Here is a 27,721-nt window from a genome sequence, read left to right on the forward strand (position 1 = left end):
GGATAATAGTGTGACCTGGTGTGAGGCAAGATCCTCAACCCTGTCCCCGTGAGCAGTCTTTAGGGAGCTGGAGAACAGGAGTTGCATGCGTGCAAAGATCTTGCCGAAACCCTTCCCTCCCCTTTTGCTTTCCAGGCAGGCTTCCCCCACTGTCTGGACAGTCTACCTTGGCAAGCAGCTTCTGAATGTCAGCAGCCAAAACGAGGTCTCCTTCAAGGTGATTCGTATCCTGCAGCACCCGTACTATGAAGAGGACAGCCATGACTACGATGTGGCGCTGCTGCAGCTCGACCACCCAGTCATCTATTCAGCCTTCATCCAGCCTATATGTCTGCCTGCCAGCTCCCATCTCTTTGAGGCAGGCCTCCTGTGCTGGATCACAGGCTGGGGTGCAACTAAGGAAGGAGGTAATCCGCAGTATATATATATCACATCCTTTCCAAGAGTCCCCTTTCTGCAGCTTTTAAAAATAAGAATCTAACCGAAGCCATGCAATCGGCAGCAACCTTGCGAGAACACCTCTTGAGTTTTGCAGAAAAGGTGCGTGTACGATGCTTAGGTGTGTCCTGTCCTGTCAAAAACCCAACTCACCATCATAAAGTAGTATGACAAGCTAAGGCAGAATGTCATCGCTGCAACCTGCTTTGCAGCAAGATGCTCCCAAGCTCCCCCTAGCGAATCTTTCCAGAAAATCATGCAAGCGTATGGATGGTATTTCAAAGTATCGGGTTTGCCAATAAGCTTGTTTGGGGGGGTGGATATATGGGGAGGATTTCACTGCTTCTCCTGCCTAAGGCCTACTGAATGGGTAGGAAATGCAAATGTGGAATAAAATATGTGTTGTGGAGAATTTCATGAGGAGGTAGATTTCTTTTTCCTTCAGTCAATCTTGCTGACCTTTGTACCCGACATGCAGGTCCCAGCAGTAAGATTTTGCAAAGGGTGAGTGTGCCGCTAGTGCAGCAGGACATGTGCAATGAAGCCTATCACTACCAGGTTACGTCCAAGATGCTCTGCGCTGGCTACCACGATGGAAAGAAGGACTCTTGCCAGGTAACTGGGTGCACCACATCCCACGGCACAGAAAGGTCTTCTCAGGCCCTTGTCAACAAACTTTCTTGTTTCCATGCAACTCATTGCATGGCCAGTTTCAAAGCACATTTCTCCGATTTGTCTCCTTCTCTTCCCCCTTTTCCCCCTGACCTGACTGGTGTTTTTTCCTTCTCCTTTCTTCCTAGGGCGACTCTGGGGGACCCCTTGCCTGTCAGGAGCCGAGCGGCAGGTGGTTTCTAGCTGGCCTGGTGAGCTGGGGAATGGGATGTGCACGTCCGAATTACTATGGGGTCTACACCAGGATCACGAGTGTAATGGAATGGATTAAGCAAGCCACGAGGAGCTGAGCAAATGCCCAGCCCGTTTTCTCTTTCGAGGCAATGCAGGCTGTGTGGAGGAGCCACCTGCATGCCTCACCCCTCTCTCTCCTATGTCCTATATTTGTTGGGACATCCCACATCTGCTCATGTCCCACTTAATATTCAGCTGTTGCTAGTCAAGGATACAATGCTGGGTAGCAGAAAGCATCTGCAAGGACCACGTGAGGTGGGACTGATATGAAACCCAAAATATGAGGTGTCCCCGACTTATGAGGAACTGCAAGTTATGCTCCCCTGCCATTTGGTCAGTTGCGTCTATGGTGCTACCAAAGGTAGTGTCTGTCGTTGGTTTGTTTTCTAAGATAACCAGAGATGGGTAATCTAAGAACAAGAATGGGGAACCTTTGGCTCTTCGGTTGTTGCTAGATTCCAACTCCCATCCTTCCTGTTAGCTGGAGCTGATGGGAGCTGGAGAAATGCTTAGGCCTTCACCTTAAGCACCCCAAAAACTTGGGCATGCTCAATTACTAACTAGCTACATTTCAAACATTAAATTTGGCCAGAGCAAAGCAAGCAAACAACAGAAAGCATATTGGAGCTGCTCACAAGACTATAACTCTGTGGAACTCTGCCGAGAGCGGGACGCAGCTCCCCCACAAAGAAAAATCAGTGGAGGTGACCGAAGAGTTTGTAGAAACACCCAAATGCAGTGGGGAGATAACCTGAGGGCCCCCAGTTGCTGCTGGACTCAGTCTGCCACCATCCGTAACAAGAGATGTACACTTTCTGGAAATCTTGAGGACTGGGGCAGGGCGGGGAGTGGAGGGAGAGAAACAGAAACCAAATATATGCAATACTAAGCTTCTTATCAAACCCATTTTTACTGCTTTACCAGCATACATAGTTTTATAACTTAAATATAAAATTGTAGCATTTGACATACAGTGTATTTATGAAATTCGAAATGATCAACACCTTAGCTTTGTACAAGCAATATTGCAAATGTAGCCAATTGTGGCCTAATTCGTTTTCTGGGTCTTTGTCAGGATTCTGTTCCCATCCAAACCTTTTGATCCTCCAGTAAGGCAGGATGGCAAGTGCCTTGTTTCCTAGTTTGCAGCAGTGTGTTATCTGAGGCTGGAGATAGAAAGGTCAACCAGAAGGTAGGACCAGGTGAAAACAACAGAAGTAGCAGGGTGTTTGCTTCTGGTATCTCCAAAGGTTGTCAGAAGACAGCAAGCAGCAATTCGCAAGCAAAGAAGACACTGTACGCTTCTCTCAGAATGGCAGCACGTCAGGGATGAGAGAACCTGTAGCCCTCCATATGCCACTGGAGGACAACTCTCATCATTCTTGACTGTTGGCCATACTGGCTGGGGCTGATAGTGGTTGGGGGCCCAACAATCACCAGGAGGGACCCATACCTGCCTCAACCCATCAGAGAAGGTTAAGTCCCAAGTTTCAAAAAAAAAAGTTTTATTGCCCTAGATTTCATCTCTAGATTCTATTCCTTTGTCTTTTAAGCTCGAAGGGAATTATCTATCCTACGACCATTTTCAAATACTATGACAAGCAGAAACTGGTGACGTGCTCCTGAAGATATCAACATGTTTGGGCTGAAGGACTGCAGCCACTCCTATTCCAAAACACACAAACCGAGTGTGGAGTTTTGCCTCCTGGAGAGAAAAAAACGTAAGACAGCTGGCAGAGTTCAAATGCCTTTATGGAGAAAACGGTTCTATACATAAAAGAGCACCCAGCTCACATACGGTGAGATGACGCAAGACAGTAGTAATAGTCTGTGGAATTTATTCAGGAGTTATTACACAGCAATCTCAGGCACTGTTTTGTGGCTACCATCCAATCTTAACAGAATTAGTGGCAGAGCCTGCTGTAGTAAAATGGGACTGGCTTTCTGTTAAAGGTGTTCTCTTCCTGACCTAACACTCCAGGAAGTATCCTCCTGTCATTCCCATTTATTGAAATAAAGCAGAACCAGTGGCCCTACAGTTGTTGTTGGGACTCCCAACTTGCATCAATCCCAGCCCGCAGGGTCAGTGGCCTGGAATGATGGGAGTTAAGAGTCCAACACCACCTTGGAGGACCACAGATCCCCTGTCTCTGATACAGTGTTCTATTCAGGGGTGAGTGTATTTGTGAGTTCAAGCCTATCAAGAAACTGTCTCCCTACAGAGCAAACATGGGAATTTGGAATGGGAGACAAAAAAGCTGTAAGGCTGTGCTCTGCTGTTCCCCATAGGGGTCGCTGTGACTGTGGGTCCAGTTCACATGCCACACTAAGTCAAACCATGGCTGAGAGTGAAGCCATGAGGGTCCAGACTCCAGGAGAGGGGATTGTGACTGCTTTGCTCACCAGTCGCTCCACTGATACAAGCCATGACTTTGCCTAGCCTATCATCCAAACCTACACTCGTGATTTACCTCTCTCCAGACTAGCCATGAACTCTAAACAAGATTTGTGGCTTATGGCTCATGGTGTCTCTGCAAAAGTTAAACCATGAGCCTGGGTTCAAATTACAGTCATACCTTGGAAGTCGGACGGAATCCGTTCCAGAAGTCCATTTGACTTCCAAAACGTCTAGAAACCAAATCGCGTCTTCTGATTCGCAGCCAACTGGAAGCTGCGGAAGCCCCGTCGGACGTTTGGGTTCCAAAGAAAGTTTGCAAACTGGAACACTCACTTCTGGGTTTGCGGCGTTCGGGATCCAAGGTACGACTGTACTTTAAATCTAGGCTTGGCACTGCTCAGAACAAAAAGGGGGAATGCAAAGCAGCAGCAGCATCCTCTCCTGTAGGCCAGGTGCTCGCCCATCTGCGCTAAGCCATGGTTTGGCTGTGTGTGGCCTGTGAACCAGGTCAGCATGAAATGCCAACCCTAGGGCTTGTGGGGCAGGGGAGCAGAGAGATCTGCTGAAGGCAAACCACACACCTCTTCCATCCGTGTAAGAGTGGCTCATAATTTGTGACAAACGTAAAATGCTGTGTAAAAAGGTCCACAATGCAATATTATTCTAACTCCACCCACCCGCAACCCCCCCCCCCGGCTGTTGTTGTTGTTTTTTTGAAAAAAGTACAGTACAAAAATAAAGACTTTAAAATTAACATTAAAAAAAAAAACATTGATCAGCATCATATCCTGAGACATCTGGTTTGTAACAGCTTAAAGTGACAAGAACAAGCAAAGCCAGAGAAGCCAAGTGAAAAGGAGAAAGCCGGAATAAGACAGAGGAAGAGGAGGCAGAAGAGGGGCAAGTGGAGGGAGGAAGGTGGAGAGAGAGAGAGAGAGAGAGAGAGAGAGAGAGAGAGAGAGAGAGAGAAAAGGGCAGGGGTCATGCACATAAAAGCACTAGTAGCCTGAAGGGCGGTGTGATATTCAGGCCACAGTGGATTGCAGAGGTTCCTGCACAGAAGGAGAAAGGAGAAGCCTGCACTCCTAGAACCAAATTCTCCAGCTCTCATTGCAGAGGACAATGAGGGCTTCTTCGTAATGGAAAAGACAGCCCTTCTGCTAAATCCTGAGTTCTAATTCTGAGGAAGAGGCAAGTGCATCTGAGGGAACGCTTCTCATGGGCCAGGAGCTACAGTGCAATATCTGTTCCTGCCAAGAAAACCTAAGTTTTTACAATTATCGGAAGGAAGGCAGATGTGGGAACTTGCAAGCAAAGTACCAGCAAGATCCACACCTCCCCTCCAAAGGATTAGATAGCTGCTTCTAGGAATAGAGCTTGTACGAAGATACTGAAAATGATTGCTACACTCTTCTGTTTCCACCTTCAGTTGAAATCAGTATCCTTAAGAGCACTTAACTCTGTATTGGATTGTGGACAATGCCTGGCCACAGAATCTGGCTTCTTGCGAATCCAAATTTTCAGTTTCTAGGCTTAAAGGTTGTGAGCTTGTTGAAGGGAGGCGGATGCGCTAGGAGAGAGGATGGGCAACAATGAGCAGCCCCTGCGGAAAACGAGTAACCAAGACTATTAGGGGAAGGGAGGTGGACATGGAGCAGATCTGCCGTGTGTTGCCTCGATTCCTGCCCCTCCCCATCCTGCACCTAGGCCCCAATTTCTCCTCCTGCTAGTTTTCCCAGACCACGCCGCTTGCCCTCCGCAATAGTTCTTAAGCACCATAACGAGAAATCTGCATTGATTTATTCTGAGCACAGATACATGGATTCCTGCAGTACAGGATGTGGGTTTCTCTGGTTTAGCACCAAGTGCCTGCCCTGCTGCTGAATGGAGAGAAGCATGTTTTGCACACAGAAGGCTCCAGGCTCAATCTCAGGCTTCTCCAGCTATGAGGATCAAGGAATAGCGCTTGGACTCCAGATAGAGACCCTGGAGACCTGTTGCCCATCAAAACATAGACAGCAGTAGACTGGGTGGGCTATTGGCCTACTCTACCATAGAACAGTGTGGGGAACCTGTGAACCTCCCACTGTTATTGGACTCCAACTCCCATCAGCCCCAGCTGGCATAGCCAATCATCCAGGATGATGGGAGTTGGAGTCTAACAACAGCTAGGAGGGCAACAGGTTTCACATTCTTGCTATAAAGGCAGCTTCAGAGGTTCACTGCAGGCAGCTATCTCTCCCCTGCTCCCTGGCCGAATTGCATTTCTCTTCTGCCCCAAGTTTCTTCATCCCACTCTGGGGCTGCAAGGGCTACCCTGGAAGACAAATTCAGGACAAGGGTGCACTAAGCCCACCCAAATGTCCGAGCAAAGGGAAGGGAGTGGGAGTCACTCGTCCAAATCTGGGAGTGCAGACCAGGGCTGGGCTGGCAGAGGAGGAGGAAGAGATCTAGGCTGGGAAAGAATAAAAGATCTTTGCTGGCTCAGGGAGAGAAGAAAGAAGGTGAGGAGAGAAGGATTGGCAAGGCAGGGAGAAATGTGCACGAGCTGAAAAAGCCAAAGTGAAAAGGAACCCAAAAGGGAAGAAGACAGGGAGGGAATTGGAGGAATCCTGGGGTAGACACAATTCCAATCTGCAACAAATTCAGAAGTAAGAAAAAGAAAAACACCACTACACACACGTGGTTTAGACCTAAATGCAGTGGCTTCCGAAATGAACTGATGTCCCCCCTCCCTCCCTGAGCCTTTGGCCACCAGGTATTGCTTCCTCCCTGCGTAAGCATCACCTGCAGAAGCACCCCTTTCGTGCTTCCCCCCACCTGCTCCCGCCAGAAAAGGGAGCATGCGGCTTTAAGGTTCGGTATTGGTTTTGTTCCTGGCTGTCTTCAGAGGTTGGCTGCACCTTTCTCCTCCTCTTCCACTCCGGCTTCCTCTCGCTCCTGCTCCACCACCTTCTCCTCTTCCTCCTCCTCCTGCAGCTCCGCTTCCTTCTGCTCTTCCTCCTCTAGGTCCTCCTCTGTGCTCTGTATCCCAGCATGCAGTACAAAAAAGGAAGGTGGAGCACAAATACTTGCAAGTCTAGCTACTAGATTGAACCTGTGACTTTCTGCACACAAGGCAGGTGCTCTGTAGGCGAGGATTTGGGTTCTCGAGAGGTTCACGAAAGGCCAAATTTATCAAGGGAGTGGAGAGACTCTCCTATGGGGAATGACTGAAGTCTTTGGGACTTTTCAGTTTAGAGAACAGGCAAGTAAGAGGGGGCATGATAGAAGTTTATAAAAAAAAAAAAGCATGGCATGGAGAAAGCGGATACAGAATAGTTTTTCTCACTCTTTCCTAACCCTCATGGACATCCAATGAAGCCAAATGTTGGAAGATTCGGGACAGATAAAAGAAACTAGTTAAACTATGGAACTCACTCCCACAAGAGGCCGTGATGACCACCAACACTGATGGCTGTAAGAGAGGACTGGAGGATGAACGGACCAATGGCTACTAATCAGGATAATAAAATTAATAATAATAATTCATTATGTATACCCTGCCCATCTGGCTGGATTTTCCCCAGCCACTCTGGGCAGCTTCCAACAGAATATTAAAAACACAATAAAACATCAAACATTAAAAACTTCCCTAAACAGGGCTGCCTTCAGATGTCTTCTAAAAGTCAGATATTTGTTTATTTCCTTGACATGTGATGAGAAGGCGTTCCACAGGGTGGGCGCTACTACCAAGAAGGCCCTCTGCCTGGTTCCCTGTAATCTCACTTCTCGCAGTGAGGGAACTGCCAGAAGGCCCTTGGAGATGGACCTCAGTGTTCGAGCTGAACGATGGGGGTGGAGATGCTCCTTCAGGTATACTGGGCCGAGGCCGTTTAGGGTTTTAAAGGTCAGCATCAACACTTTGAATTGTGCTCAGAAATGTACTGGGAGCCAATGTAGGGCTTTCAGGACTGGTGTTATATGGTTTCGGCAGCCACTCCCAGTCACCAGTCTAGCTGCCGCATTCTGGATTAGTTGTAGTTTCTGGGTCACCTTCAGAGGTAGCCCCACGTAGAGCACATTGCAGTAGTCCAAGCGGGAGATGGTTACGCTCTTTCTCCACGGACAGGGGCAACAATGCTTCTGAGTATCAGCTGCTGGAAATAACGGAGGAGGGCTCATGGGCTCAGAGTCTGCTTGTAGGGGTCCCACTGTCATCTGGCTGGCCACTGTGTGAACAGGATGCTGGACTTGATGGGCTATTGGCCTGATCCAGCAAAGCTCTTCTTACGATCTTATGAAATAATTGCAGTTCCCGGTTCAAAGAACTGGTATAATATGGCAGCTAAGAGGCTCAGTGATGAATCAAAGCCTCCAGTTCGAATCCCACCTCTGCTGCGAACTCACTAGGTTAGGGGTGGGGAACCTTGGACAGCAGAGTGTGTGCTGAGCAACAGACCCAGTTCCTGCCTGTATTCATTAGGCACAAACGTGCCATCTCTCCCTCGTGCACACAGGCAAGCAAGAGGCATTTTCACAGAACCAGAATGGCAAAGGCTTTTGAGGTAAAGCTGGAACAGATATGGGAATGGTGTGACTTGGGAGATGGGCTGCAGCCTGAGAATCAAGGGCCAGGTAAGAGGGCTTTGGAGAGCTGTATTTGCCCCCCCAGTCCTGGGCTTCCCCACCACTGCATGAGATGGACCTAAGCAAACCACCGTCTCTCAGCTTCAAACCTCGCAATGGCAATACTGGGGATAATACTGATTTTCCTGACAAGAGTACTATAAAGATTGCAACTAGATAATGCCTGCAAAAAGCTCTGGACACTTGACAGCACTACACAAACATTAGGGATTCTTATATTCGTCAAGTCAGGCCTCCTGGGAAATTCAACTTGTTCTAGAATAGCAAGCAAAGGACCACATAAGGCAGGTATGAGATGCTTGCTCTCTGGTGGGGTTCTGCCACATTTCCATGTTTAGCAAAGAAAGTGGGTATGAAATTATGTGTGGTTTGATTTCCCCTCCCCTTCTCATAATCCAAGAACTTGAAGGTCATCACCCAATGAAGCTAAACAGTCCAAGATTCAGGACAGACCAAAGGACATATTACTTCACAAAGCACATAGTTAAAACTATGGAACTTGCGGCCATGGGATGTGGTGATGGCCATCAACTTAGAGAGCTTTAAAGGGGAATCAGGCAAATTCATGGACAATGCAGCCATCAACAGCCACTAGCCACAATGGCTAGATGTTACATCCAGTATCAGAGGATGCATGTCTCCCAGTACCAGATGCTGAGGATCTTGAGTGGGAGAGGATGACTGAACTCATGTCCTACTTGCAGGTTTCCCATGGGATCTAGTTGGCCATTGTGAAAGATGCCCCTGTGCCTTCCATTTGACGTGAAAGGGTGCCTCATGGCCCAAAGCAAAGTAGTGTAGTCTTAACCAGCTTGTCATTTAGATTCTTCGCAGCTCAGCTGGTTAGAGTGTGGGGCTGATTACGGTTGCAGGTTTGATCCCCGTATGGGACAGCTGCATATTCCTGCACTGCAGGGGGTTGAATTAGATGATCCTCAGGGTCCCTTTCACAACTCTACAATTCTATAATTCTGTATCTGAAAACATGGAACTGGTAAAAATTCGAGATGCTAGTGATTTGCTCTCACCTTGGCTTTCCGGCTGGGCTCAGTGCACAGGCCGCTGGGCGAGCTGAGGAGCTCTTTGGAGACCACGCACAGGAACTCCGACTGGTCCTCATTCCCATAATTATAGGACGACCCAATATTCACCAGCTGAGAAGTGGAAAAGGAGAGAATGCCTTTTATTGCAAAGTAAGCCAAGTGAGGAACATTCAGTGCTCCTCTGAAACAAAATTCAGTAAAAATGGGAAGCTCCAAGGCTCTGTAGGCCACCTTTGAGCAAACTGCTTTTGAAAGCAGTGAAGGAATGCTAAAAATGAAGCAGTAAATGTGTACACTTCCTGTCTTTGTTGGTTGGTAAAGATTTGGGCATGCGGCCACTTTAAAAGCATGCATGATCAAAAGGAGCAGGGATGGGGAAGTTGTTGAAGTCTAACTCCCAACAGTCCCAGCCAGGGGGTTCTGGGAGAGGTGGTCCAACACACCCTGCATGGCCACAGGTTTCCCATCCCTGAAATACAGAGAAAGGACACAACACAAACAAGCAAGTAATGGGGAGAGATGGGGGGAAATAGACACCAATTCTTAAGTTACAAGGTTCTGAGAAGGACCAGCATGAATGGAAACAGTTGAGGGAGAGAAGCCCAACATAGCTGGTCTCTCAATGGGTAAGATCTGCTTCCCATATCCCCCTCTGTTGCAGCCAAGTGGCGCTTGTCTGGGTGTCTGAGATTCTGCAGAAGCTAAACCCTGGCAAAATCAATTTCCTTTTTATATAACCCCACCTCTTCCTGCATACCTGTTCAAAACGCCATCCATCTGACATAGTAGAAACCATTTGCGTGAGTTCTTCCTCCTGACACTGCAGAACCCTGTACACGTGTTTCGGAGGCACCTAGGAAAAAAGCAGGAAACACCGGTATGAGATGTAAAAGCAGACCCCTTTGTCCATGCAGATTCTCATTAGGAGACCAAGCCAGATGGGGCTATCAACATCACTGGGCATCAGATAGTTCTGCCTGCACTATCTACTTGTTGCAGAAAATCAAAGCGAGGGGCAACTGGTGGCTGTGAGCATTTACATCTATATCTGGGGAGCAGCTGTAAGCTCAGTAGTAGATCAAATGATCTACCTGTGAAAGGGCCCAGGTTCAAGCCCTGGTATCTCCAGGTACAGCAGGGGAAAACTGTGGAGATCCACTGCTGGTCAGCGGAGACAAAACTGAGGTGGTTGGACCAATAATAGCCTGGCTTGGTATAAGGCCCCTTCTGATGCACCTATGCAAATAATTCTTTGAGGCCTTCCTCATCAATTCAATTGGCTGCCAGCTCCTGACTCAAAGGCCTCCTCTGCCCCTCTCACATGGCAGGGAAACAGTCAGTAGACTGGATGCGTTCAGAACAGGGATGAGATAGACCACAGTTCGCAAACAGAAGGTCCCAGGTTTCAAGCCTGGGCATCTTCAGTTAAAAGGATTCAGCAGCCCATGCCGTGAAAAGACTTCAGCCTTCCAGCCACTGCCAATCAAAACAGACACCACTGAGCAAGATGAGCAGAGTGCCTGGCCTGCCCTAAGGCAGGTTGCTAGAGCCTTTCCTTGAAAGCCGTGCTAGAAATTCCCCCGACACATTTTGCAACTGGTGCAGGTCCAACGGCAACCACATGGAGACCTCTGCATGCCAAGTTGGTGACAGACATCTCCACCTGGCTGGCCTCTCCTCTCCAGCTTTCTTAAGTAGGTAAGCAGAAGCACTTATTTATACCCCACCTTTTCCTCCAAGGAATCCCTCTCCTCAGTTAATTACAACAACGACCCTGTGAAGTAGGTTAAGATGGGGTTGCCATATTTCAAAAAGTGAAAATCCGGACAGGTCCTAGTCCTCCACTCCAACAACTACACTACACTGGCTTCTGCTATGCAGCAGCTATATAAATTAAGCAGCTAAAAAAATATGGGGGAAGCAAAATGTCACTTAGAGAAGGATCAGAGAGATTCCCCTTGAAGCCTGAATTTGTTCTATTGAATGTTTTAATGTGTTGTAAACCGCTTTTGAGATTCGCCCCCTCTTTAAAATGTAAAGTGGTATGGAAACGAAATGAAATAATAATATATTTCATTGGGTGGAGGGAATGGAGCCTAGCTGTCCTGCTGTGGTGACCGCAACCTAGGTTCTAGGTGCCATTTGGCAATTGCCTTATATATCTGAGCTTCTTACGCTGCTTGAAAGGTGTGCTGGCTTCTTGTCATGCTGCTACCATGAGGGACAAGAGCCCAGGAGTCTGGAACGCCCCCATTCCATTGAGCGTCCACAGATCTCCCTCTGCTTCTCAAACAATTTATTTTCTCCAATATTCTTTCTGTTCCTGCCTCCCCGTATCTCCAATCCATGCAGAGAAGCAGAATCTCGGGAGTATCCCTCCCAGCAATGATTCACCACCCTTTTCTACTTTGCAATTAAAACTGTAATCTGAGATCCAGGCTAGGGAGTGCTCAGAAATTAAAACAACCAGATTCATTCACTTCCTCCTCTGGGGGGATGAAAGATTGGCCTTCTTTCTTCTACCAGTTCTGCAAGATTTCCTGCTTGCACATCCCCAGAAGGTGGAATTTAAGATTTTCTGCCGTTCTGGGGAGGTGCAAAGCCCCCTGGTTTTCATCTCATACATGAAGGCTCCCTGTTATTGTTAGTATTTTTCTTTTCTTGCCAAAGGCTTTCTGGGGCCATTCAGTTCACACCTGTGTTATAGTGTAGTCCTTTTCTTCCAGTCTATCCTTGATTAGCCTGATTAGAGACCCGATGTTGTAGAATTCGGCTTCTTCCAGAACCCCTAGAAATAAAGGCAGAGCGCGCAAGAGATAAAATAATGAGCACCGAGCCACTGAGCTGACTCATTGTCAAGCAGCTCTCGATAAAAATACTCATCCTTTGTTACCATCATCTAGTCATTCTATAACCAGACAGCTGGTTAATTCTGGATCCCGAGCCAGAGTTATATTGCCGCAGAGGTTTAAAGATTACACAGATGAAATTTTGAAAAGCAGCCTACCCTAGGGTAGGGCTCATACCCTAAGGTCATGTAAAGCGAGGGAGGGTGAACTCACTGGGCGCTTGAGCTAACTGGGCACTTGAAAGACGAGCAGATTTATTGTGCCATACACACCTTGTGGAGCTAAAGGCTTTCATTATTATTATTATTATTGAATTGAATTTATTTATTAAAGTTCTTATATTACATCGGTAAACATTACCATATTACATGACAAGGCTTATTGTACTATAATTTTCAACTTGTATACAAAGTTTATATACAGTAAAAGAAAAGGGGGAAAAACAGGGCAAAAAACTATTCCAAAATCATATATATACTAACACTTTAGACTTCCGGTCTATCCCGTTGTATATTCCTTTTTTTCAAATGAATGTACTCTTATTATTGTATATTTCTTTACATTTTATCTAATACATTCCTGTATCAATATGTACCCTTGGTCTTATTTCTCAACTCAGTCTCTCTCCAACGTCAATCGAATACTTACCTGTCAGGGGAGACACCTTGATCATGGAGCTAAAGGCTTTCAATGGCTACTAGCCATGATGGATATGGTCTGCCTCCATGATTAGAGGCGACATGCTTTTGAATACCAGTTGCTCAAAACCACAGGAAGGGAGAGTGTTATTGCACCCAGGTCTTACTTAGTGGCTTCCCATGAGCATCTAGTTGGCCACTGTGAGAACAGGATGCTCCACTAGATGGACTCTGATCTAGCAGGCTCTTATTTTCTTATGTGTTCCTTTGTTGCTGGCTCCATAGGGATGCTTAGATCCCATGGGTAGGTTGAATCACATGTGTACTCCAAACCCATCAGAACCAACTAGCAAGGCCATCCTATTATTTACTTTCATATATTAAATATATATATACATTTTTTCCCCAAAATACAAGCATAACAAATAGAGAAATAAAAACAGGAAGGACATAAAAAATACAATTGACTTCCCATCCATCTTCCATGGTTTCTTTAAATTAATGGTTACTGCTGCATATTCTATTTTAAGCAAAGCCATTTTACCTCTATATTTCCCTCCATATAGTGAGTAGGATTGGAATATTACTTGTAGTTTAAGGCTGAATTCTGGACACAATAGAAATGTAAAGGATTTGGATTATCATAAAAGATGCGGGAGAAAATTATTAATAATAGGATCCACAAAGGGGAGAATGGAAGTCCAGGAGATTCCTTGGAATCTTGTTTTTATTAATTTTGTTTGATACATCTCTGTAAAATGTTACTTTGAAAAACCAAATAAATAAATTTATAATATTTCCCTCCCTATAATCTTAAACAGTTGAGCTTACTCCAAACCGACTAGTGCCTTAACATTTTTACAATAGTTTTTCAAATTATCTACAAATGCTTTCCAATCTTCTTTAAATATAGTCTCTTCTTGTTCTCTAACATTACTTGTTAGATTTGCTAATTCTGCATACCCCATCAGTTTCATTTGCCATTCTTCCTTTGTGGGTGAAGCACCCTGTTATGTACATGGCCATCCCATGTTTCCTGCAAGTTCAATGCACCATGCAAAGCTCTCCTCCACCCCTTCTATTTTTAAATCCTCACACCCGTGAGGCAGGTTGTTAGGCTTGAGAGCAATTAATCTCAAGGCCACCCAGTGTGCTCAGTGGGGCAGATGGGAGTTGTAGTACAATATCCGGAAGGCACTGGGTTGGCGAAGAGGAACTAAACTGATAGCTAAAGTGATGGGCAATGAAAAGAAACCTAGGTTTCATAACATAAGCAAAGGATTGTTGGCTCTTCTTTCGAAAATCATAGTGGTTCAATTGTGTCTGGGCAGAACTTTAAGAGATGAAGAAAACACTTTTAGTTTTAAAGCTTGTTTCTGTGCACGCTGCCTGAAGCCAAGACTTCCACAGCACTGTGGAGTCAAATGAGTCTAAATTTCCTAGAGGCAGGGAGTATACAAGTAACTGCCATCTACATACCAAGCACCAAGATACAACTTGCAACAGAAAAAGATTCCAAACCTAAGTAAGTTGATAACTATGTTCAAAGTAGGGGTTTTTCAAAGGGCGTGTAGTGAGGAACAGCTATCGGCTTAATGAATGCCGGACAGAGTTGATTCTTGCTATACAATGGACACCAGAAAGGAAATTCATAACTAACAAGAAAATACGGAGAGAAAAGAAAGCTACAGGGGTGGGGGGAAGGGAATGTTATTACTACTAATGTTTAAATAAATACTGAAAATTATTATTATTATTATACACCCTTCATCTGTGGATCACAGAGCAGTTTACAATATAAAAACACAAAAATTCATAATGTAGTAACGAACAAAAACAATAACACCCCCCCCCCCAGTTTAAAAGGTCAGATTCTTTCATTAGCCATGGCCTGGGACAGGCACCCCCAAACTTGGCCCTCCAGCTGTTTTGGGACTACAACTCCCATCATCCCTAACAGGACCAGTGGTCAGGGATGATAGGAATTGTAGTCCCAAAACAGCTAGAGAGCCGAGTTTGGGGATGCCTGGCCTGGGAGAAGGGGGATGTTTTTGCCTGGTGCCTACAGATATGTTATAAAGGCGCCAGGTGAGGCTCCTTAGGGAGAGCATCCCACAAACGGGGAACCACTGCAGAAAAGGCCCATCATTTTATTATAGTATTTATTTCTACCATTGGTATTTATGCCCTCTGCAAAGTAAAAAGACTTTGCAGAGATGCCACAATTATAAAGATGTCCCAGTTGACCTTAAGGATGGCAACCCCAGAGGGGCACTTGATGTAAATGAGAGCAAAGGAAGGAAAATGCTGCAGCTAATGTTGAAAATGCAATCCAGCACTCTTTTAACAGTGCTCAAAACTAAAACGGCAAATGGCCACTATACACACACACACGTATACAAATGTGGGAAGTGTACACATGCACAGCCACAGATAGCGAGAAGCTGGGTGGCACATATGACAGAAGTTGTAAATCTGAGTTGTTAAATTGGAAGCAGAACCTAGCACTTGAAAAACAAACAGCATGTCCACATATATTCAGGACAATACCAGTCTAGGTCCTGGAACACCTTTAGAGCACATTTACCTTCAATAATGCGAAAGCTGGATTTCAAAGGCCTTTGGGGGTGAAAACTATAACAAAATTAATTTTGTGCAAGAATGTATTTTCCCCCTATGTAAACACTGAAAAAAATGCTATGATTAGTCTATCCATATTGCAGGGGGGGCATTGTGCCTGAAAAAGCATAGCTCACATATTGCTATACTAACACTTGGGAGAGGGGCTCAGAGAGAGTGTTGTGTATGACAATCCTGCAGTGTTGCTATCCAGGGTGCTTTAGGGAAATGCCACTGGAAAAAGCTAGTAAGTTGACTGCAGCAGCAGCAGCAGCACAGGGGGAGAAGGGGAGTCTTTCTTTCTTTCTTTCTTTCTTGCATTTATTTCCTACTTTTCTCTCTCTCCAAGAAGCTCAAGGTAGCCTGCATGGTTCTCTCCTCATTTAATACACATACCAACCCTGTGAGATAGAGTAGGCTAAGAGGCCGCAACTGACCAGAGGTCAGAATGATTATTGGAAATGTGCTGTTGCTGCAAATATAAACACTTAGATTGGTATATATTTGCCTACCAAAGTCTCAAATCCTTTTGCTCAATAGAGATGGAGTTGCAGGGGAGGAGAGTGGCTGTTTCGACCTGTAACAAAAAAAAATGCTGAATCTATTACTAGGGAGGTATAAATTATTTAAATTATTAAATAACAAAAAGCATTATTAAAATGCACTGCTTTTTGAATTATCAACGCATGGGCTCCCAGACTTTGGTTGACATAAATATCTTCTGACAACTTTCTCCACCTGCAATCCAAAATGCCACGCCTACCATTACACAGAATGTAGCATCGATAGCCTAACAATTTCCGGTGAGCTTTAACAATCAATTCCTCTTCCCAGAGAACTCTGGGAATTGTGTCCCTTTGAGGAGAATAGGTGTCTCCTAACTCGCTACACCCTTAACAAACTACAGTTCCCAGGATTCTTTCCTTGGGGGGGGGGTGGAGCCATGACTGCTTAAAGTGGTATGAAAAGTGCTTTAAATGTATAGTATAGATGCATCCTACTTGTGTGACAACAGGTTAAACCTTCCCTAGCATGGAAACACAATTATGGGAGTAGCTCCTCTTGTCAGTTAGATATCTTCCTACATGGGTGTGCACACACAGAGAGATTTGTTTTTTTGGTCCTCCACTCCACCCACAAAAGATAGTACAAGTTTCCATGTGACACAGAGCATATGCAAAATGTGGTACAGATTTGTCTCCTCTTTTGCGAATGGAGCTGAGGGCCCAATCCACACCTTTACCAGGGCCCAGCAATCCTGTTGGCAGCCCTGTGCCCTCGTGTGTGGATAGCAGTTTCACATAAGGATGGAATTCTGTACCTATTGCATACTCTTAAGGGTGATGAAGAAATATATGAATAAATCAATAAGTACGGAGAACACTTTAAATGAATACAAGCACAGAGTGCCAAAGATAGAGGAGACGATAACCCATGAATACATGGAGCTGGTACTCAAATGAAGGCGACCCATTTAGGTTAAGCAGAGAGGAGGGAATAAATCAACTGTCCCATTATTCAGTTTGGGATTAATGCAGGTGAAATGGTTTCTACGCCCCTGAGCAGGGTTCTGGAACAGCCTCTCGTGAATAGTACTAAACAGAAGGGCAAGCTGTGCATCATGAAAAATGGAAAATAATTATTGAGCTCTCTGATGTCCTGCTGGAGCAAAGACTATTCCACCCCCCTCCTAAATTATGTTCTATCGCAGAAGAGAAATGGGACATGGAACGATGGGAGGTGCAAATGAGGTCAGCTTCAAGAAAATAAAGTCTCGGGGGGCCACTAGGTGGCGCATCGGAAGATGGCTGACAATAACATCTCTCCGACCCACACGAGGTAATTTGGAGGCTATGATGGGGGTAATTGGCCTCCTTAACCCCCCCAGGATTGTGGGGGGGACGGCCCTTGCCTGCTGTGCCCTATACCACCCCTGAATTTGTGGGGGTGGGGGCACTAGGCACAAAGCCCTCCTGTGGGATTCCGGCACTCCTGGACGCCGTCCCTGATTCGCGCCGCTAGTTGCAAGCATCTTCAAAAGAAACAATTTGGACGAGATAAATTGCACATGCTTCAAGGAAAAAGGGGAGTAAAGACTGCTGACAGAAGAGATCTCTGATAACAAGACAAGAATAAAATATGAGAAGATACGTCAAGATACGGTACTACAAATGACTGAGGGGGGAGGGGGGAAAAAACCTGCCTTCCTTTTTCTTATGTGATTTAACAAGAATCCCCTCCCCTAATGAGTCAGAAACTAAGGACTTAAGCTGTGGATTTAAGGCTGTGTGGAGATAAACTTTCGAACCAAAGCAATGTTTCAAGATGAAGCTGGAAAGCTAAGAGTTTTGGAATGATGCAGTTAAAAATGCCGTCGCCATTTTGGGAGGCATTGTTGGAGCTCTTGGGTCTGGGAGGAGAAAGAGAGAAATAGAGTTGTTTACATATCGTAGATCAACTTCTCGGTGGGACTTAAGAGCGACAAATGCCAAATTTATGATGGAAAGAGCGATGCTATCTACGAAGGAGATATATGGAAACCATCTGGACTTAGTGGAGGAACGGGAAATCCACACAGGATTATTATTTTGCTTATCGGCTTAAGGAGACTAACAGAAGAGATCGTAAAGGAAAAATAGAAATTATATGAACAAGATATGATGTGGAAACACCAAGATAAGACTGGATAGAATTATGAATTTTGTCTGGATTGATTGGGACTGATTTGGACATTAACGCAGTAATAAGAAGATGATCTGAATCCCCCTTTGGATCTTGAAGTATGGGTTCCCCCAACAAAATTTTAAAATTTGGCTTTGTAATTTGGAATTTATGTGATGTGATTTAATTTGATGTGATTGGCCAGTTAATAAAAAATATTTTTTTTAAAAAAGAAAATAAAGTCTTTGTACAATGAACCCCTTTTAGTCAACCAAGGAGAATCAACTAATCAACAAGTTTTGAACCCATGAAGAAGGCTACCCTCTCCAGAAAGACAAATTAGTGACCTCAGTAAGAGATATAGGGATATATATTGCCTTTCGATCGTTAACATGAGATGCTGCTTCTTGCAACATAGGCAAATAAGCATTTGTCATCTCCTATGCTAATCTCTGGTTATTTGCATCCATCACCTCCCCAGAGGCATGCACAACCTCCTCCCCTGCCTAGTTAGCAATAGCAATAGGCACTTAATGAATCCACAGTGGAAACAGAAGGATGCTTAGGAACCAGCATTCTGTTATTACCCAGAACCCGCTCAGACACACCATCTTATTTCAAACCCTGACCTTGCAATATCTTTGTTTCCTTCCGCAGAAGCAGATGAATAAAGAACTATGGCCACTGAAAGCTTCAATCCCAGGGGGCAGTGGGAGATGAGGGAGAGGACCTTCCTTTTTTGACATGACCACAGACGTTCTAGTCATCAATGTTTAAGAGGACCTTGATGAGCTTTCTGATTCCTGCCCATGCCCAATGTTCCAGCTCCCAGAGATGGGGTGAGGATAAAAGTAGAATACCAAAATTGCACCACGCCACCAGTCAGGGTCATCCATAACTGCTTGTCAGAGCAAGCATTTCTTCCACTGTGTTTACTCCTGGCTTGCGATGCAGAAAATGAATGAAAAGTGGAGCAGCTCAAAGACAACTCTTGCTCTTGACTTGTCTACCACCATTCCCCCGAGAAAGAGGTGGTTTATTAGGATATAGCTTAAGCTGGTAAAATAGCTACACCTGCTCTGGGTTTGAGATTAAGCCTGGGAGATGTATCACGGCTGAAATCACCACTGCTCCCAAGTCCCTCTGCCACCGCACAGGATGGGGGCTTTGTTAAACCTCTCTGCTGAGGCTCTGACAGCTATGCACCCCTCAGTGGAGCAGTTTAAAGAAGTCGCCCACCTATGTGAAGGTGGCATGGGAGCCCTGCAGACAAATCTGGGCAAGCTCCATCTGCAGAGCTATCTCTGCCACCTTCGCACGGGCAGGCAGCCTCTTCCTCCTGGCGCCCCACCCCACGAGGTGAAACCACTGCAAACTTCCTCAGCTTCACCCCGACACCTCGCAGGGCCGGGGCCAATGCAGCTTGTTCCTCCCTTTCAACATCACAATGTGCTGCCAGATCACGATGTTTGGCTGGTGATATATCACATTGTTGAAAACCTGACATTGCCCAGCCCAAGTCAAGACAGCTTGGCTGCAATTGCCCACACACTGGTAACCTCCAAGTTGGATTTACTGCAATGCGCTCGATATAAGTTGGTTTGGAGGTGCAGGTCAGCAGCTAGATTCTTTTTCTGTAGGAGCCAAGTGCCACAGGCACGCAACACCTTTGTCTGTGGGATGTGCACTACCTGCCAATCTGCTACTGTGCCAAGTTTGAGGTCTGGGCCCTATATACCACTAAGGACCAGGTTACATGAGAGACCTCCTTATTCCTTATGTACCCAGTAGGCCACAGCATTCTACAGGAAAGTGACCTCTTCAAGTTCCTACAATATCAGAGGCCCACTCCACAGTAACTTGGAGCAGGGCTTTCAATGCGGTTGGCGCTGTTCTGTGGAACATCATTCCTGTCAAGATAGGATAGGCACCCACTATCTGAACTTTCCAGAAACAGTGGAAGATATTCTTGTTCAAACCGGCTTTTCCAGCCGGATGAAAAGTTCTCCGCCTTAGATTTTCTTTTTGTATTGTTTTTAAACCTCTCTTCAGTTATGTTCGGTACGGTTTTTAAAACTATTTTCGCTGTTTCCATGATGTTTGTAAATTGCCTAGATACATACACAGAAGACGACATAAATTAATATAGTAAGAATGGAAGCGTGTGGATAAGCCAAGTCCAGAATCAAAAATAAGCCAAGGAACACAAAGATTTACATAGCACAGATGCAATTGAAGTAAGAGATGCAATTGGAATAAGAAGTCTCACTTCAGCTGCCAACTGATTCCAAAGGAATGGAGCTGCAAAACTTAAACGCCTGGTTTCTAGTGCATACTAAGTGCACCTCTGGAGCACATAGTGCTCTTAGCAGTGCACCATCTAAGGAGCACAGTTGCCTGGCAGGTATATATGGTGCTATGTGATCCCTTAGGTAATCTGTTCTGCTTGCCTCTGGCTCAGAAGGGAGGGAGGGCAAGCAAGTGATGGTGAAGTTCCCAGTGCCTACTTGTTTATTGACTATGTCTGGCAAACATGCAAGTGGTAACAATGAGGCGGCAGAGGAGAAACAACCTGTAAAAACAATGGCACTGGGGGCATAGACTCACTGATGGACCCCCCCTCCCAGTGAGGGCATCCTGCCCAAGCTCCCCTCCCCATTAAACCTGGATCTGGCACCTTATTCTTCATGGCCCTGGAACCAAGTGTTTTGCTTTGAATTCTCTCTTTGTACCAAGAAGACAAAACTTGAAACATTGAGGACACGAAAGCACAAGCGTATTCTCAAGGATCAAAACATTATCATCACAGGACAATATATTAGCTCCATTCCCTGTACTCCGTAAATGGAACTACGGTAAATGTTGACATTCCTTTTGCACACACGTCATGGATGCAGGGACAAAAAGTTGAGAGAGAGGATCTGTCATAGCACAACAAGAGCCGTGGCACCAGCACTCTATTTACAGTGGATGTTAGCAGAATTGTAAACAAAGCATTTCCTTGAAGACTGTTACTTTGCAGTTTAAGCCTTTTCCCCCAAAGTATCTCATGGGCCAAATGGGGAGGCCCGTGGATCAGAAGCTCCCTACCACTGGTTTATAGGCTAGTTCATCCACTTCTTACAGTCAGCTTAATTCATGCCTTGATGCACTCAGTTTGTTCCATTGGCCACGCCAAGCGACATCAGGCAGTCCTGTACTTGGGTGTGATAATTGCACAGGTCTGAAAACTTACCTTCCTCTGCCATATCTTTATCCAGTACTAGCTTCCCATGCCGGAGGAAATTCAGAATGGGTCCAAAATAAGTGGGATCCCGATCAATGAGATATGCACCCGTCTCATCCTAAACAAAAGAAGCAGACAACAAACAAGCGTAAATCTTGTCTCATGAACCACCCTTGAGAATGTTAATAAGCATCTGGATAGGGGTGATCCAATATACATTGTTGTGTAGACTTACCATTCATGAAATAAGAGGGGGGAAATCATCTTATGGGTCAGAACTTGACTAAAGGAGAGGAGGAATAAATGGGCAAATCTCACAATACAAGAGATGGGCTCCTCCAGTGATCTGTATAGAGACTGGTGCTTTCTAATTGTTTTGCATATGACCAAGAGTCAGGGGTGTGAAGCAAGGTGGCGAAATTTGCTGACGACAAACCAAATTATTCAGGATGTACAAACAAGAAGTGATTGTAAAGCAGTTCAAAACTGGGAGAATGGGCCGTACAATGACAAATACAGTTCAATGTAAGCAAGTGCAAAGTGAGCCACTGAACCAAAATCCTAACCACATTTATACAGGTGGAAGGCAAACTGGGAGTAACCAACCAAGAATTGGATCTTGGAAGTCATGGTGAAGAGCTTAAAGAAAATGTTGATCCAGTGTGCAGAAGTTGTGGAAACAGAAATTACGTGCTAGGGATTGTTTGTGCTCTAAAACAAAACTGTCAATACCAAAATGCCTTTAAACAAACCTATGGTGTGGATTATAATGAGTACAGCTCTAGTCACCATAGAATCGTACAGTTGGAAGCCACCACAAGGGTCACCTAGTCTAACCCAAGCCCCCCACCAATGCAGGAATCTCAACAAAAGCAACCAAGACCAACGGCCATCCAACCAACCAGATGGAAATAAAACTGCTAGTAGCATAATGCCTTTAGCTTACAGGTGGGGAACTGGAAGTAGCTGGTGGACTTGATCATTATCTTCTCCCAAGTTTTATAGGTGGGCAGGTCTGCCTGCCAAGTTTTATAGGTGGGCACATCTGCCCACATGATAGTCACCTGACAGCACTGCAATGTCAAGTGAGTCTTTTTAGGCATGTGTAGGTCTTGCAGAGCACTTTGCAAGGGACTTCAGAGGACGCTTGCAAAACACCGTCTTGCAGGGCCAGTTTTGGCTGAGCCAGATAATGATGACCTGCCACATACCTTGCACAGTGGTACCTCGGGTTACTTACACTTCAGGTTACATACACTTCAGGTTACAGACTCCGCTAACCCAGAAATAGTACCTCGGGTTAAGAACTTTGCTTCAGGATGAGAACAGAAATTGTGCTCTGGCAGCACGGCAGCAGTGGGAGGCCCCATTAGCTAAAGTGGTGCTTCAGGTTAAGAACAATTTCAGGTTAAGACGGACCTCCAGAACAAATTAAGTACTTAACCCGAGGTACCACTGTATTAGGTATAGGGCAGGTGGGCATGGCTTGACCAAAATGGATTTGTGGGTAAAATGAAGGTGCCTAGTGGGCCTTATTAGGCCCATGTGCCAGAGTTTCGTCACCCCTACTTTGGACAAACCTTGGAATATATTGTACAGCTCTGGTCACCAAATCTCAAAGGTAGTAAGTGTCCAAAGATGCTTGTGTCCAAACACAGCATCCAATTTGTCAACAGTCATCTGACTGATGGCTAGCTGTCAATAGTCCATGGTATGTCCCCTCTGTTGCTGTGATGTCACAGAATGCTCATAAATCTAACTACTGAGGAAGAGGGTGTCCTGGACTCTTAAGTCAGCATTACTACTGTGAAGGAAGTGAAACATTGGCTTGAATGGGAAAGAAGCTTCTCGCAAGCTGCTTAAGGATAGGGGAAATTGAATGCAACAGAATGCAGTGGCCAGAAAGTGCTGGGCTGGAAGGCAGGAGGCCAAGAACAGGAGCCAAGGCGGCAGGAAGCCTCAGAACAGGATGATGCTATTGAGAGAAAGGAATCGGGAGAGATTGGGAAGGCAGAAAATGTTGGCTATTGTAAGCCAAATTTGCAGGTTTGGCGTTACTTCTTTCTTCCATCTGCTCTCAGCAGCTATGACTTTTAAAACTGGGAAGCTGAAACTTTGAAATTGCATACAGTACTTCAAAAATTCGCTTACTCTCTGATAAAACATACTTTAAGTATTTATATCACTGCAAGAGCAATCAAGAGCCAAGATCAACTCTTGGTCTTCAACACTGATACATCCTACTCATCTCTACTCAAATACTCCCCACTGGATTCAACGGAACCAACTCCCACCTTGCAGCCGGAACGCCCCACCTTGGGCTCTGGGACACCTTGGATTCGCCGCCTGGAAGCAGTGGCGTAGCGTGGGTTGTCAGGACCCGGGGCAAGGCAAGTAATTTGCGCCCCCTAACCCTAACCCCCAGATGTTGCGCCCGGCCCCCCTGCACCCCCCACGCTACGCCACTGCCTGGAAGGCTGGCCAAAAGAGCCTTCATGGCGCACCACCCTGTCCTGACGACCAGCGTCCAGTGAGGGCTTGGCGGGGCATACCAGCAACGCGGGAGAGGAGAGGCAAACGCGGCGCTTACATCGCTTTGGGCGCTCGTATTTCTGAGGGTGCGCCCATCAGTGCGGTCTGTAAATCAGGCGCATCTCAGATCCAGAGCGCGCGCCCAAACACCCCAATTGCCTCCCCGGGGAAACTGATCATCACACAAGTAAACTAAGCGGGAGGCGGTGCTGCAGTTGCCCGGGCGCGCAGAGGGAAAACGCTACTGAGTAAACAGGCGTCGTTGCATTTTATTTTAATTCTGCGAGTACTGTATGCCTCAGACGAGGCTCCTTCCCGAATCAGGCTCCTCCTCCAGGACTTGATTCCTTCAGCGGCTGCGTTTCGTCGGCATGCCTCTTCCAAATCTCCCAGATGCCAGAAAGGAGGCGAGAGAGGCTTGTATATAACTGACCGGGGGTGGGTGCATGCATGGAAATCCAGCGGCCCAGCAACATTTGCAGTGCAAGCCTTATGACTTTGCAAAAATTAAAAATTAAAAAAATAAGCCAAGCCCGACTCCTTCCAGCGAGCGCGCCTTGCAAAGTGCACGGCTGAGCGAGGGACACAGGAGCGGCGGAGGGCGCTTCCTCCGGCGTCTCCTTTGTTCTCCCGAGCCGAAGGCGCAACCGATCCCCGCGGCAGGAGCAGGGCGCGCACGTGTCCCGCGAAAACACCGCGATCCTTTGCGCTGGCACGCCGGGCTCGCTCGCTTACCCGATCCGACTGCAGCTCCTCTCCCTGGCACAGGCGGCAGAGGAAGGATTTCTGCTCGCGGCACAGCGTTTGCCGGGTGGTGAGGAAGATGGTGCCGCCGACGTTGAGCCTCACCCACTTGCCTCGGCTGCTGGGGGGCAGAGGCTGCTGGGAGCTCTCCCACGCGCAAGGAGCCCTCCGCACGCCTCGCGTTGCCTCCCCTCGGTCCATCCTCATCTCCCTTCCTCGCCGCCGGTCCCTCCTACTTCCACGGGGAGGCGGGGCTCCGGAGGCAGGTGGGGGCGCCTGGAGGATTCTGGGGCTTGTAGTTCTCCTCGGGTGCAGCGCCACCACAAAGGAGGCTTTCCCAGTGGGCTGGAGCGGCGCAACGCACAGTTGGAGTGCATTGGAAGCGCGTTTCGTGGGTTCATGGAAAAATAATAGGTATGCTTGAAAAAGGAGATTCCCTGGATGCCAAGATCCAGGTTTGGGGCAAGTACTGGGTGAGAGATTCAAAATCACAAACTATCAAGCCAGTCAAGCATGGAAATAGAGGCTATTAGACCTTTAAAAATGTGCACTTCTAAGTTCCTTCCAAAGTTTTCCTCTTCCTCCAGCACAGGAAAAGACCACACATTTAGTACATTAGAAATGGTTTACTTACAAACACGCCCAAGGTCAGATTCATGTGCTTTTCCATACAGCATTCTGAAAAGTTACCCAATAAGCATAAAAGTTGGCTTAGCTACAAAGTGGTGAAGGTTCCTAGATTATTGGTACAGTATAGGAATTCAAGAGTGGCTGATGAGAGCCATGTGGTCTGAGCTGGAGCAACCAGCTCAACGCTCTTTACATGCTGAGCTCTGGTGGACTGAGAGAGAATGATAGGCCTGATAGACTAGTTCCTCCTAAGGTAAAGGAAGTGGACATAGCTAAGCCTAGTAGGACAGCTAACTCCATTATATTAACCCCTTCATGCATTAATTAGATTTATACATGTTGGTTTTATGAGGCTGGTTATCCCACACATTTCCCCCTGGAATATTCCTGGGAACTGTAGCTCCCCCCAACAGAGCTGCAATTCCCTGCACCCTTAACAAGCCACAGCTCACAAGATTCTTGGTGTGGGGTGATATGCTTTAAATGTATGGTATGTATGTAGCCTCAGTTTGAAGGAGGAGCTGTGTGCGTGCCTTTCGTTGTTAACAGGTTATCAGAAACTAGGACAAGAGTTGGCAGAAGGTCAATTTAGATCAGTGGTTCCTAATCTTTTTCAATTCGCTGCCCCCTTGGTTCTGTAACTCTTATCCCCAGTGCATTATTCAGAATAGCCATTTGTGTGACCCACTAAGGAAGATAGTAACACAAAAAAATCAAAACATAACAGTTAATTGCACATTTATGCAAACTTGAATTAGAGTCGTACCTTGGAAGTCGAACAGAACCATTCCGGAAGTCCGTTTGACTTCCAAAACGTTTGAAAACCAAAACACAGCTTCTGATTGGCTGCAGGAAACCACTGGTCTAGATCCACTGGAGAGGCTCTGGGTGATTTACAGCAAGGTTCTGGACTCTCGGCAATTGCCAAACACAGTGTTCTTCAACCTTGGGTTCCCAGGTGTTCTAGGATTCCAACCCCAGTCACTCTTTACCACTGGCTGAGAATGATGAAAGCCTTCCCCATCACCACCATTGCTCACCCCCAGAATGAAAATTAGGCTGTTGAGACAAAGGCTGGGCAGGGAACCAGGGCTCAGTTTTCCTAAGAAAGGATAATGAGGCCAGAGTGGCTCATCCACAGAACACATTCACAGCCAGAGTAATTTAACAATCAGTCTTCCTCTTCACAGGAAACTGAACTGTAGCTCTGTGAGAGAAGTAAGTGCCCTTAAACTACAACTCCCAGAATTATTTGGGGGAAGCCACGACTGTTTAAAGTGGCATCACAGTGCTTTAAATATACGGTGTGAAGGCGGCCCAGTTCTGGTGCTTAAAACAAATTCATAAGCGAGCATGTCTTCAAGCATCATTAAATGTCCACCCACCCCAGTCACTATTTTTGCACCTGGCTCCAGTTGATTAATTGAATCAGGATTCTATTTAAAAAGCATCATAGATCCCAGAAGGTGCTAGCCTGCCTCCACCCACCTGTGCTAACAGCTCCTTTGAATGAGGAATGCATACAGAACATGGTTATGATTGTTCCTAGCTCAACAAGCACTCAGTCAGATCGACATCTCTTACAGTGCTCCCCACAAAGTAGATCCTCTGGGATCCTGATCGCTACTTATTTGCATGCTGAATGACTTCATTGTAAATGAACACACTTGCCACAGGCACCCCTTGCATTGCTCTATATTCAGTGGATCTGTTTCCAGATCCAAAGGTGTACAGCCTTAAGTTTGTTTAGGTGTGCATATAAAGTGTTCATGTGATCAGTGTTTGCAGATGGAAGTACTTGTGTTAGAAGGTCAAGACACTAACTCCAGCTTTTAGCTCCATGTATGTCAGGTGGCATGGGTGGTGCTGTGGTCTAAACCACTGAGCCTAGGGCTTGCTGATCGGAAGGTCGGCAGTTCGAATCCCCGCGATGGGGTGAGCTCCCGTTGTTCGGTCCCAGCTCCTGCCAACCTAGCAGTTCAAAAGCATGTCAAGTGCAAGTAGCTAAATAGGTATCACTCCGGCTGGAAGGTAAATGGCGTTTCCGTGCACTGCTCTGGTTCGCCAGAAGCGGCTTAGTCATGCTGGCCACATGACCCAGAAGTTATCTGCGGACAAATGCCGGCTCAAGCAAGATGAGCGCTGCAACCCCAGAGTCGTCCGCGACTGAACGGTCAGGGGTCCCTTTACCTTTTATATCAGGTGGCATAGAGCTTTGGGAGTTAAATGGGCTTTCATCCACCCTTTGCAATGGTTTTAGAATGAAAGCTGGGTGGCAGGGAGGGGATAGCCACATAAATTACTGCCTGTGAAATATCCCTGTATATTGCACTTCAAACCTTCCTATCCAAGTTCCATATCTGAACAGCAGTGCAGTGAATTAGGCAAATTCATATATCATTTTATAT

General features: G+C 46.2%; 2 protein-coding genes across 2 annotated transcripts in view; one reads left to right on the top strand and one right to left on the bottom strand.

The window, feature by feature from the left end:
- The window catches only part of TMPRSS6 (transmembrane serine protease 6), a 29,318-nt gene extending 26,922 nt beyond the window's left edge, over window positions 1–2,396 (top strand). The window contains exons 16-18 of the mRNA XM_083573934.1: window positions 136–407; window positions 917–1,053; window positions 1,239–2,396. Coding sequence (XP_083430060.1) covers window positions 136–407; window positions 917–1,053; window positions 1,239–1,400 — 571 coding nt within the window. The 3' untranslated portion in view covers window positions 1,401–2,396. The remainder of the gene's footprint in view (window positions 1–135; window positions 408–916; window positions 1,054–1,238) is intronic.
- Window positions 2,397–3,078: 682 nt separating this feature from the next.
- KCTD17 (potassium channel tetramerization domain containing 17) lies at window positions 3,079–24,914 on the bottom strand. The gene is made up of 6 exons (XM_083573981.1): window positions 24,675–24,914; window positions 21,417–21,525; window positions 12,111–12,202; window positions 10,172–10,267; window positions 9,400–9,525; window positions 3,079–6,766 (listed from the first exon to the last, which is right to left on the bottom strand). The coding sequence occupies exons 1-6, from the start codon at window positions 24,888–24,890 to the stop codon at window positions 6,629–6,631; spliced, it is 777 nt and encodes a 258-aa protein (XP_083430107.1). The 5' UTR covers window positions 24,891–24,914; the 3' UTR covers window positions 3,079–6,628.
- Between the last annotated feature and the right edge of the window lie 2,807 nt (window positions 24,915–27,721).

This window comes from Podarcis filfolensis (assembly GCF_964270895.1).
Source record: "Podarcis filfolensis genome assembly, chromosome: 10".
Lineage (NCBI taxonomy): Eukaryota > Metazoa > Chordata > Lepidosauria > Squamata > Lacertidae > Podarcis > Podarcis filfolensis.